Genomic DNA, 12,686 nt, shown 5'->3' on the forward strand with positions numbered 1-12,686 from the left:
GAATTCTGAAGGGCTTTGATTGTTTTTACTATAATTATTATTGTTGAACCGTAGCTTGGCTGATGAGCGTATATTTCAGGAGTATCCTGGGGCTGGCATTTATAAGGAGGCTCTGAAATGATTGCCCATTGAGATAGGGAAAGCCACTTAGGCTCTTCTAGGGTTTCTGTGAGGATCTTTAAGTAAGGAAAACATACACTTATTTTAGGAGAAAAATAGTTTTGCAGTTAAAAATCATTTGAAAGAGATGAAGTTCCAAAGTAGTGGCAGGGGATTCCCAGGTTCTGTCTTTGGTGGGCATCTGCTATTTGAGTTAAAGCGAGAGGGAGTCTGGTGCTCCTTGCAGAAAATGCCACCTTACTCTATCAGAATACTCAGGAGCCACAGGCTTAGCTTTCTTGTCTCCACGATTGACAAAAATGTTTAGTTTCTATAACTTAGGACATATTCTCATCCATGACCCTCACAATTAGAAATGATGCTATTCTGGGGGCCTGCCCCGTGGCTTAGCGATTAAGTGCATGCACTCCGCTACTGGCGGCCCGGGTTCGGATCCCAGGCGTGCACCGACTCACCGCTTGTCCGGCCATGCTGAGGCGGCATCCCATATACAGCAACTAGAGGGATGTGCAACTATGCACACAACTATCCACTGGGGCTTTGGGGAGAAAAAGGAGGAGGATCGGCAATAGATGTTAGCTCAGGGCTGGTCTTCCTCAGCAAAAAAGAGGAGGATTGGCATGGATGTTAGTCAGGGCTGACCTTCCTCACAAAAAAAAAAAAAAAAAAAAAGAAATGATGCTATTCTGGTTTGGGGCCTTTTTGGATTTATACCTAGTTACCAAGGTGGGAATACTAAATGTAGACTCCAGCAGGTGGCACAGGGGTGTTTGCATCATTAGATGATAATTTGATACTTTTGTCCTGATTACTATTAAGCACCTTCTAAGTCACCTCATGGATTGTGTTGCTGAAATCAACAGGTCATCTATAACTCCCATAATGCTGAGCTGAACTTTCAGGCTATTTCCTACTATTGGCTCATCAGACATCAATGACCAAGAAGATGCTATGTTCTCAGAAGGAAATATTAACAAACACTGGGAGCACCATTATTTGTCATGACCAGTGAGTCACTGCGAGAAAGGGAACAGAAAGCTGCGAGGTCAAGAATAAAAACACTTGGAAAGAGAATCCTAGCTTGGGGATGGAAATAATATAGAGCTCACCCTAACAGGGAAAAGTGGTTGGGAAAAATAGAGGGAATTTTTTTCCTTTTTCATATTTAGACATAGACAATAGTAACCAAATATCCTTAAGTGATTGGGAACTTACGTCAGTTTGCAGACCATTAGATCTTGAGTTATGATTTGAGGCATAAAACAGACAAAAATAATTGCTTGCCAAACATTTATTATTAATTTTTTACACAGTCCAATTATTTCAACAAGAATGTCTCCAAGGTAGTATCAATAGGCCTCAAAGGATTGTGGGCTGATTGGTCTTGTCAAAGGGCTTCTAGGAACTTGCTCCTCTGTTCACAAATTTTTCCTTTCCCTCCCCCAAAATGCTCTCTGTGATCTCTTAGCAGCCCCAGAGCAAGACAGATGTTTACAGGATTCTGAGCAGGTTCCCTCTCAGCTAAAATTAACAAAGGTAGTAATATTCTCAAACTCATCAAAGACTGGGGGGAGAGAACTGAGCACTACAGACTATAGCACACACAGTTTTAAAATTTGAGCTCTGGAGTTGTTTGAAAAACATCTTGCTTTTGCTGCATGAGATTTTATGTGTTTATGGAATTAAGTGTAAAAAAATCTAATTCAAGTTCTAAATCTTCAAGCTAAACCTTATTCTTAACAGATATTTCTTCCAGTTATGGGCTGATTTCACAGGAGTTTTTCTGTAGAAGTCACTCCCCCTGCACTATTCAAGGGTTGTTGTAAAAATTCAGTCCCCTCTAGAATCTTTAATAATTATGCCACAAAAGATGAGCGGCTATTTGGAGGTAAATATTAAGGCAATTTAGGCCCAAGAAGAAATATCTACTTGTACATTAAAAATATCTTAATTCTCCACAAGATGGATCAACCATTGAAAAAATGCACAATTCTTTTGAATCTCAGATCGTCATATTATTCTTTTTATTTCTGAAAGCAATAAATTAACATGTTCCCCAAACAAAACTCCTTAAACAAATTAAATGATTTATATGTTTTTCAAAATGCACACCACATCTGCACCAAAGAGTAAAGACATCCTGCGGTAAAGAACCACTTGAGGAAGAATAAAAGGCAAGAATACAAAGTACAAGACATCAGTGTAGTTTAAGATTTTGGAAAGAAGACACATTCTAAAATCAGAGTTTTCCCACAACCAGAAACATTTGAGTCATTTGATACCCAGTGTTTCTCATTTTCCTTTGCTAGAAGCTTTGGCAGGTGTCGGGATATTGGCAGCAGCTCTTAAGGGCGGTACTGCGATCTCTGCTCTTGGATGTACTCATAGAGGGGGCTGGAGCGCACCGGGACACTGGCAAACGGTCGCTTGCCGGGCTCCAGAACCTGCCGACGACCCTTGTCTGCCTCCCAGACTTGGCCGCGGCTCTGCGGCACTTCGCGCTCTTGGCGGCGCCTCTGCTCCTCCTCCTGCTGGCGGCGGAGCTGTTCTTCTTCCCGGAATTTCCTCTCCCGCTCCTGGCGGCGTCTCCGCCCTTCTTGCCCCAGTTCTTGATCCTGACGGCGCCTCTTCTCCTCCCTGGCAAACTGCTCCTCCGCCCGGTACTGCTGCTCTCGCTGCTGCCGGCGTCTCAGCTCTTCCTGCTCCTCGCGCTGCAGCTGCTCTTCTTCCTCGAGGAACTTCCTGTCCTGCTCCTGGCGGCGGCGCTTTTCTTCCTCTCGCTCCTGCTGGAGGCTCTGCTCTTCCTCTGGGAACTTCCAGTCTGCCAGCCACTGGCGTCTCTGTTCTTCCTCTTGCTTTGCACGTCTCAGTTGTTCCTCTTGGGAGAAGGCACTGTCTAGTTCCCGGCGGCGCAGCTGCTGTTCCTCCTCGCGGAACTTTCTGTCGCGCTCCTGACGAAGCTGTTGTTCGCGCTCCTGGCGGCGCAGCTGCTCTTCTTCCCTTTCTTGCAGGAGCTGTTCCTCCTCAGGGAACCTGCTGTCGCGCTCCTGGCGAAGCTGTTGCTCGCTCTCCTGGCGGCGCAGCTGCTCTTCCCTGTCCTGCAGGAGCTGGAGCTGTTCCTCCTCGCGGAATTTTCTGTCGCGCTCTTGGCGGCGCAGCTGCTCTTCTTCTCTTTCCTGCAGGAGCTGTTCCTCCTCGCGGAATTTTCTGTCGCGCTCTTGGCGGCGCAGCTGCTCTTCTTCTCTTTCCTGCAGGAGCTGTTCCTCCTCGCGGAATTTTCTGTCGCGCTCCTGACGAAGCTGTTGTTCCCGCTCGTGGCGGCGCAGCTGCTCTTCCCTTTCCTGCAGGAGCTGTTCCTCCTCGCGGAATTTTCTGTCGCGCTCGTGGCGGCGCAGCTGCTCTTCTTCCCTGTCCTGCAGGAGCTGTTCCTCCTCCCGGAATTTTCTGTGGCGCTCGTGGCGGCGCAGCTGCTCTTCTTCCCTGTCCTGCAGGAGCTGTTCCTTCTCACGGAACTTTCTGTCGCTCTCCTGGCGAAGCTGTTGCTCGCGTTCCCTGCGGCGCAACTGCTGTTCCTCCTGGCGGAACTTTCCGTTTTCTTCCTGACGGCGTCTTTTCTCTTCTCTTTCCTCTCTCAGCAGCTGCTCTTCCTCTCGGAACTTCCTGTCTCGCCTTTTGGCTTCGTTTTGCTCTTCTCGCTCCAGCAGTTCTTTGGCTAGCAATTGCCTGTCGCGTTGCTGCCAGCTCCTCCTCTCTTGCTCTCGCTCTCTCTCCTCTTCCTGTTCATCCTGTAGGGGCCACCGATCCTGCTGGAATTGTCTCTCCCGCACCTGGGCTTCTTCCAGTTGCCGGGTCTTTTCTTCGTTCTGTCTGCGTTTGGAGTAAACTCTGTTATTACGAACTTCATTTTCTTTCTCTGGTTGCCACTGCCATTTCAGCTCACGCCGCTGATCCTCATCCCGGAATTGCCGCTTCCTGTCCAGGCTCTGCAGCTCCTCCTCCTCCAGAAACTGCCTGTCGGGCTGCTGGCGCCTCGTTTCCCTCTGCAGCTGCTCCTCTTCCCGATATTGGCTCTCCCGCTCCTGGCGCCTCTTCTCCCTCTGCAGCTGCTCCTCCTCGCTCGGCTGCTCTCGTAGAGCTGGTTTGGCGTCCAGCGTGTGCCGGCGTCTCTGGCTTTCCTCCTCTAGTTGCCACCTCCATTTTTGGTCGCGGCGCTGCTCCTCCTGGCGTCGCTTCCTCTCGCGATTCTCTTGGAGGCTCTCCTCCTGGCGGAACTGCTGCTGCTGCTGCCTCTCGCGTCTGCGGCGGCGCTGCTCCTCCTCCTCCTCACCGAACAGGTGTTCCGGCTCCCGGCGCTCCTCCGCCCTTAGCTGCCTCTCCCGCTGCTCCCGCAACGGGGGCCTGGCCGACAGCCTCTGGCGGCGCCTCTCGCTCTCTTCCTCCGCCTGCCGCTGCCATCTGAACTCGCGGCGCTGCTTTTCCTCCTCCTCCTGCAGGCGCGCCTGCTCCACCTGACGCAGCCGCTGCTCGCGCTCCTCCTGCTCCCGCAGTTGTCCCTCGCGCTCCTGGCGCCACGTCTGCTCCTCCTCCTGTTCCCGGCGGCTCCTCTGCTCCTCCTGCCTGCGGGGCCTGGAGTAGACTTTGCTTTGACGGGCCTCAGTCTCGCTTTCTAGCTGCCACTGCCACCTTGGGGTGCGGCTCTTGCCCTGCTCGCGGGCCTCTTCCTGCTCCACCTCCTCCTCAGCCAGCTCCTGCTCGCGCCTCTCCTCCTGCTCGCGCCTCTCCTCCTGCTCGCGCCTCTCTTGCTCACGCCTGTCCTCCTGCTCCAAGCGCAGCTCCTGCTCGCGCCTCTCCTGCTCCAAGCGGGGCTCCTCGCGCCCTCGCCTCTGCCTTTGCAGCTGCTGCTCTTCCTCCTGGCGCTCCCTCTTCAGCTCTTGGCGCTCTCGCTTCTGCAGCAGCTCCTCTTCCCGGCGCTCCCTCTGCTGCCTCTCGCGTTTTAGCAGCTGCTCCTCTTCCTCCTGAAGCGCCCTCTCGCGCTGCTCTCGCCGCTCTCGCCTTTGCTGTTGCTCCTCCTCGCGGCGCTCCCTCTTCAGCTCCTGCCGCTCCTGCCTTTGCAGCTGCTCTTCTTCCTGGCGCTCGCGCTGCTCCTGCCTCTCTCGCCTTTGCTTTTGGTCAGGAAACTCTTCAGGCTCCAGACCCTTGCGCCTCTGCAGCTGCTCTTCGTCCTCAAGACGCTCTTCCTGTTCTCGCCTTTGCAGCCGCTGCTCACGTCTCTCTTGCTTCTCCCTCTGCTTCTCTTCCTCAGCGAGCTCCCTCTCCTGTTCCTGCCTCTTCTGCCTGCGTTCTTCTTCCAATTGTCTCTCCCGGGGCTCGAATCTCCTTTGGTCTTCTTGCCTGCGATCTTGTAACGGGTTCCCCTTTCCCTCACACTTGGTTCCCTTCTCATCTAGCCCCGAGGCCTGGCCGAGAGCGTAATAACAAGCCTGAGCCACCTTGAAAATGAACAGGAGGAATTCGTTGAAATCGACAAGCCCGTTACAGTCGCGATCCAGAAGTTCCAGGATCAGATCTACCGTCTCAGGGTCATGTGGTCTCTATGAAAAAGACGAAAAAAATTGTTTTTTACAGTATACTACTTACAGGTAGTAAACTTTCACTCACACACAAAATGTCTATCTATGATATGTTGACGCTTAAAAGACATTAAGAGCAATTAGAAAAAGGCCCAGTGTGTATCCAGTCTTGTTGACCCCATGTAAAATGTGAACACCTCATTTTAAAGCATACGTTCGTTGTAAATTTTTCATCTTGTAATTTAATGCTGATCGAAAGAACACAAGTTCTTTTTTAGCTGGTGAATGAGAATGAACTCATCCTTGAGAGAAATACAATAGAAATTTGTGAAGATTTGCAGCAGCCGTTTCTGTCTGAAATAGCCAGAATCCCTGATTTGATTTTTATCCCATGTTTGAAAACAGAACAAAACATTTATGGTAACACCATTTTACTAAAGAACAGGCTGATTTTAATTGTTGAAATTTGGAAGTAAATTTAAGTTCCTTCCAAGTCTATTCGATCTAACACCTTTAGTGATAACTTCTCATGAACAGTTCATTCACATTGACGTTGCCATCAAGTACATGAAATATTTGCTAGAATCTTCTTTAGTACTCAAACTGCAATGCTAATTAAGTATCTTCAGACTCAGAAATGAATAGGGGATGTAGTGTAGAGCTGTCATGGCCTAAAATGAATATAAAGTCACCATTCCTTGTTCTGGTTTCTCCTGAGAAGAAATTTCGTAACCTAAATCAATAGAGAATTCCTTTTCTTTTTATTTCTTACCCAAAGAACATCTCCAAATTCTCTTTCAAGGAGGTTCTTCAGGTCTTTCTTGCTTAGTGCTGCCCCATCACAATCATGTGAGGCATATTGATTGAAAATTTCAGTGATATCAAAGATGCTTCTCAGAAGTGGAGACATTTTTTTCCTTCCTTCAAGTCCAAGTAAACCTAGAACAATAAAATAAGATCCAGAATCAAAACTCTATTTATGATCTTTGAGAGGTTTTGTCCACACTTTCAGGCAGATCTCTAAATAATTTGACTTTACAAAAATAGTTATTTTCAACCTGGACTTCCAAAGAATTTTATCTTTGAATATTGTACTTAGGGGAAGAGAGATCCTGAGAAATTTTAAGCCAGGGAATTATCTTCAGACTATCTTATAGTCATCTTTTGATTGCCCATCCAATCTGGATTATCCAACTTCTTTCCTTTTCTCTCTTCCTGCTTCCTAGCATATTTCAGATTAGACAGTGAAGAATGTAGAAATTTAAATTTGATCTGTTGCTACTCATAAGCAGCTTCCTCTAAAGTTGAGCAGAGAGGACATATGAAAGCCAAAAGGTGAAGGAAGATCTGAGAGTATCTTAAAGTGGATAGAAGCCATGTACACCTAAATTGTGGCAGCAAAATATTTGGTGGTAACTAGAACAATAAAAGGGAATGTGGATTATTTCCCAACATTATAGTCCATAAGAGATTTAGGAGTATAATTCATAAGTCACCAGTTCTAAGATTAAGCACTACTTCTTCCTAGTCAAAGGTGGCATTGTAATATTCAGATATACCAGTGCAGAAAACAGAGAGTACACGTTATCTGCCTTAACTCAGACATGTTACAGGTATCCAATTATTGAAAGCTTCTGAGAGGTACTTCCCAACTGGCTACCAGAGTCAATGGGTCAAGCTGAACCTGGAAAACTTTGAATAACATTGGTCTTATGGTTAGCTTTTTTTTTTTTTTTTTGTGAGGAGCTCAGCCCTGTGCTAACATCTGCCAATCCTCCTCTTTTTTTGCTGATAAAGACTGGCCCTGGGCTAACATCCGTGCCCATCGTCCTCTAGTTTATATGGGACACCGCCACAGCATGGCTTGACAAGCGGTGTGTTGGTGCACGCCCGGGGTTCCGAACCAGTGAACCCTGGGCCGCTGCAGCAGAGCGCGCACACTTAACTGCTTGCGCCACCGGGCTGGCCCCGGTTAGCTTTTGTTAAACCCAATAAACCATTTGGATCTTGGCATTATGAAAAACAAGACTTAACGAGCAGAAGATCAATCTTAAAAGAATACATGGAAAGCTTCACTGCATGAGTATAGTGGTTCACCCAGCTGGATTCTTTAATTACTTCTCCACTCCAATATCTTAGATGCTATAACTACATGAAGATGGCCCATATTGGGTAGAACCAATATAAAAAGAGAACTGAGGGTTGCCAAACTTTTGAGATGGCAGTTTTTAGGAAGATGAACCCCATCAGAGTCATGCATGAGTATCCTCCAACTCCTGACATGCAAACTTATAGAGTTCAGAGCCTTGGGAGAAGAGCCATGTCTCTATCAGAGTGATAGCTCCAACTACAAGAAGATGGCATGGAGTTAGTGGGATTTACACATCCCTGTGAGATACTGATGCCTTCTGGCATGTAGACTCTCCTCTTCCCCCCAGCCCCCCAACATCTACAACAGCCGGAAAATGAAGAATGGTACAGAAGAACATGATCCCATTGAATGGGACTTACCCACTTCACCAGAGGAAGAAGTTGAGTGCTCGTTGACACCGCTGGCAAGTGTACTGGGCAGCCACGAGCTGGGCCTTTTATAGGGGTTTTAATTGTGCCCTGAAGAGCAGTTGGGAAGGAGACACCCACTCTGTGGGATGGCCTGATTCATTCCTAACCAAGCCCAGCTCCACCTCTGTCTCCACAAATGGCTTGCTGATTTCACTATTTGCTCACGTAGCTATTTGGCATGAAGTTCACAGACTTTGCCTCCTGACAGTTAGGATATTGGCCCCACCTGACAAGAAAGGATAGAATATTTGGCAGAATCTCGGATTTTCTTCAATTGTTAAAATTAAATAAAGCAATAAAACAAAGAAATTTATGTTCAGAATCTTAATTATGATTTCATTACAAAGTAGTAACTTCTAAGCCATTTACTTTATAAAGGATATGTTCTGGGTTGGGGTTAAACAGAAACTTTGACATAAACTGATGAAAACCAATTAATTTCTCCCTGGGATGTGACATTCCATGGGGAGCTGCTTATAGCCCTGCCTGAAGCAATTCTAGGACAGGGAGAGGGTGTAAGGAATTGGTTTCAGTTTCTTCTCTAAAAACGTGGGTGGGAAAAAAATTTGCGTTTGTATTTTGGGTCTTATGATGATTTTCCTATGATGATTTTCCTACAGATTGGGGATTGCCTCCTTGGTAAACAACTTTGGAGGGTACTTTAAAAATACGTTTTCATTAAATTGTTCATAAGACAACTTGAAATCTGTGAAATTTCATTCTTAGGGATATTACATCTAAATGAAGTTTGCTCATTTCTTTTCTCATCAGCATATTGATGCCCCTGTAGAAAAGGAGCTAGTGTAATGCATTGTTGTAGATATAATCATCCTGGTCAGCCTAAGTTACTAATGATTATGACACCTAAACACTTGAGTCTGCTTCTCCTGGAAGCACATTAAGGTAATCGGTCATTCTAGCCCATTATGTCTGTCAGGGCTTTCTCAACCCTAGCAATCATTTGCACATCTCAACACTGCTTTGTTGTAAGGAACTGGATTTTATCTCCAGCTGTTAGTGACTCCCACCTTCACACTTCAGACTATATGAAACTTTGGTTCACAATAGGTTTATGGAGACTATTAAATGATTCAGTGGCTTTCAGCATTTTTGTTTCCTCCTTTGTCCAACAGAGGCAAGTATTGGTTTTCTGAATTTTGAGGAGACTTTGTAGGGTTCTTCAATGGAATATGAAGATTTGGAATTTAAATCTTGATGACTATCGCTTTGTGTGCAGATTGGTCCGAATGATAGTGGAGTTGTATTCTATTTGCCCCCTCACTTGCTGCCATCCCAGAGATGGGGTGAAGAGGAAAGATGAAGTGATAGGTGATGGGAAGACAATTGTAAGCCTGGCTCACTTCTGCATCCTTAAGGACTTCAACACTGAAGTCTGTGATCTAGAAGTTTTCCTAGGACTGTCACTATTTCTTGGGATCAGTTAGTAAACCTGATGTAGCAGCTCCTTAGTGAAGAGTGAAGATTTCTCTTTTTTCCTTCTATTTAGGGTTTTTTACAGTTCACTTAATCTTTGAATTCTAGGATAAGACCATCATGAGCACTGTATACACTGCAACCACAAATCTTCACGGAACCTCTATCTCCTACAGAAGGCAGTAGCCTTTTTTATGGGTGTCCTTCAAGGAATTCCCTGGACAAAACCTGCCTCATGTCTGATTCTGTTTTTATCCACCCATGTGTGGTCTTTTGGGGAACCTCTGCCCAGGTGGGATGCATTTGTGTGATTCCATTACCTTTCTATAGTCAATACACTCAACAGGGGACTGAACATTTATTAGATTCTATGTGGATAAAGGGAAAATATTAATCATTTTAAAATCATGGTTGAGAAAGCAATGCAAACATAGAGGCAAACTCAAAAGGAAGATGCTTCTGTACAGCCTTGAGAAAATGGCTGAGATTACATTCATAGTAACAAAAAACTCCTTCCTTACCCTGAATGAAGCTGGATCTTAAATCCAGTCATAGCTCTCTTACCCACTCTTGTTTCAAGTCAGTACAACGTAAGGGAAAATATTTAAAAACCTGAACAAACCTAAGAGAATTAGCCTCTTTTCTTTGATGCTCTTGGTCTATCATCAGAAAGATTGTAAGCAGATTCAAATGCTAAATTCTAAAATCAGATTTGACAGTCTCCTAATGAAGTGGCCCTCATTGCTATATAATGTTCTTTTATTTAACACAGTGTTATTATTTTAAAATATCATTTTAAAAGGAGCTCCTGACATAAAGTTTGGACAGGGAAATAATTTTCATTGCTTTCTGGTTCCTTAAAAGGTTGGTAAATGCCAGAGAATGTAGAAAATTATCAAGTCCTAACATATTGGTTCAGTCTATTTTTTTTTTTTTAAGACTAACTGGGAATCCTTGAAATGTAGCAGTGTCTACTCATTGTGGTTCATCAAAAAAGAATGGATTTTATAATCTGAGGATCTCCATATTCTTTATAGACAAAAATAGTCTCATTATCCTTCTTTTATAAGATTGGGGACTGAGGCACTGAGAGGTCAGGGAACATTACTGACTGGCCCAGCGATGACCCAAGTGCCCCTGCTCCATTCTGCAAGAATGTCCTTCTTTATCAAGGGTTAATGCCAGTGGATCCAGAGCATAGCTACAGTATTGTACTGTTACTCGGTTTTGAGATGAGGCCTCCTTATTCCAGAGGAATGGAAAAGAGAAAATAAAATTTATATCACTCAAATGCTTTAATATTATGTCAATCATGAAGCCTCATCTGTGTGGAAATATTTGGAAGTGGAGCTCTGCTGGATTAACAGAGAACTAAGGAAGTATTAGATTTTCCTGGTCTTTATCTCATTTCCCATTTTCCCCCCATTTTTTCCTGAAAGAACCCAGAAAGAGAAGATAATAGATTTGACATTCTGTGGCATTCTACCAGGACCAGGCCTTACTGGAAAACTGCCAAAGTGAAAATTTAGATAAAGCGGAGAAGTTTCTAGTGTCTTCTTCAGCCTTCAGAACCCAATATGAGCCATGATGTGGAATTCTGGGAAAATGTCCAAGTAGGATGATTTTCGATGGCTTTAAAAAGAGTAAGATTCTTTGGTAAGCTCTCTAAACACCTCTCCAATGAAGACTTTTTATTTAAAATTATGTGTTAAACCTTTCAAGTTTTCCTACTTTCCTACTGTTTCTTCTTATTCATTGACCCACCCCCTGGGATCCCACCTCTGCCATTTCAAAACCTAATATATTTTCTTTGAGATCCTGCACCAGTTCCGTCTCTTCTCCCAAACCTTCCTGGATCTTTACGTATAATGATCTTCCAATTAAAAAAAAAATTTCCACAGCACACATAGTTAGCGTCATACAACCTAGCACTAGTTAATGTGTAATTTCCATATGCTTCTCTAATTTATTGGGTACTTGTTTGTTTTCTCGATTAGGTTTTAAGTTCCTTGAAGGAAATGCTGTATCTTTTATTTCTACTAGGTATTTAGTAAAATCCTTGCTGATATGATATAATTTTATTGCATTGCGGCAATTTAAATGGCCAACAGGTCAGAATGAGATGAATTGCTTGATCTGGGATGGAGTTCTGTGGGTTTGGGTGATGGCTTGAGGATCAGGGCACACACCATAATGAGAGTCTACCCTTCTGGGGCCTCTTTCTAGTTTCGCCACTCACAGGACAGATGACAGAGGAGGGATTACTCCACCACTCTCTGCCCTACCCCATGCCCATCACTTCACCCCTCTCTTAAGTGAGGAGCTATAAGATATGAATCTCTTCCTCAGAGGGGAGCTGTGATAATTACAGCTTGTAAGGCATTTTGTGATTCTTAGATATAAAAGGGCTAATTATTATGATCATTAATAATTCTTAATTTTTATCTTCTTCAAGGTAAATTATCCTTACTTTAATTATACCCCCACCCTGGTAGTAATTATACCTCTGAGAGTCAGCAGATGCTTTCATCTTACATCATGCCATACAGGGTGACTGGGCACAGGTGCCCAAGGAGAGCACTTCCACCTTCTGCCCACTCCTGCTGTCAGCCAGAGTAGCAGACGACTCCTGGCTTTCTTTGTCATTAAACTGGTCATAGATTTCAAGCGATTTGTTTTCTCTGTTCTCTAACTGTATCTTTTTTTCTTATTTTTTGTGAGGAAGATCAGCCCTGAGCTAACATCCATACCAATCTTCCTCTTTTTGCTGAGGAAGACCGGCCCTGAGCTAACATCTATTGCCAATCCTCCTCCTTTTTTTTTTTTTCCCCTTTTACTCCCCAAAACCCCAGTAAATAGTTGTATGTCATAGTTGCACATCCTTCTAGTTGCTGTATGTGGGATGCCACCTCATTATGGCTGGGCAAGCAGTGCGTTGGTGCTCGCCCGGGATCCGAACCCGGGCCGCCAGTAGCGGAGCATGCGCACTTAACTGCTAAG

At 45.0% G+C, this 12,686-nt stretch overlaps 1 protein-coding gene across 1 annotated transcript in view; it reads right to left on the bottom strand.

The window, feature by feature from the left end:
• Nucleotides 1–1,114: 1,114 nt before the first annotated feature.
• The window catches only part of TCHH (trichohyalin), a 49,208-nt gene continuing 37,636 nt past the window's right edge, over nt 1,115–12,686 (bottom strand). The window contains exon 3 of the mRNA XM_058536301.1: nt 1,115–5,711. Within this exon, the coding sequence (XP_058392284.1) occupies nt 2,466–5,711 (3,246 nt within the window). The 3' untranslated portion in view covers nt 1,115–2,465. The remainder of the gene's footprint in view (nt 5,712–12,686) is intronic.

Source organism: Diceros bicornis, chromosome 4, assembly GCF_020826845.1.
Source record: "Diceros bicornis minor isolate mBicDic1 chromosome 4, mDicBic1.mat.cur, whole genome shotgun sequence".
In the NCBI taxonomy this organism is placed as follows: Eukaryota; Metazoa; Chordata; class Mammalia; order Perissodactyla; family Rhinocerotidae; genus Diceros; species Diceros bicornis.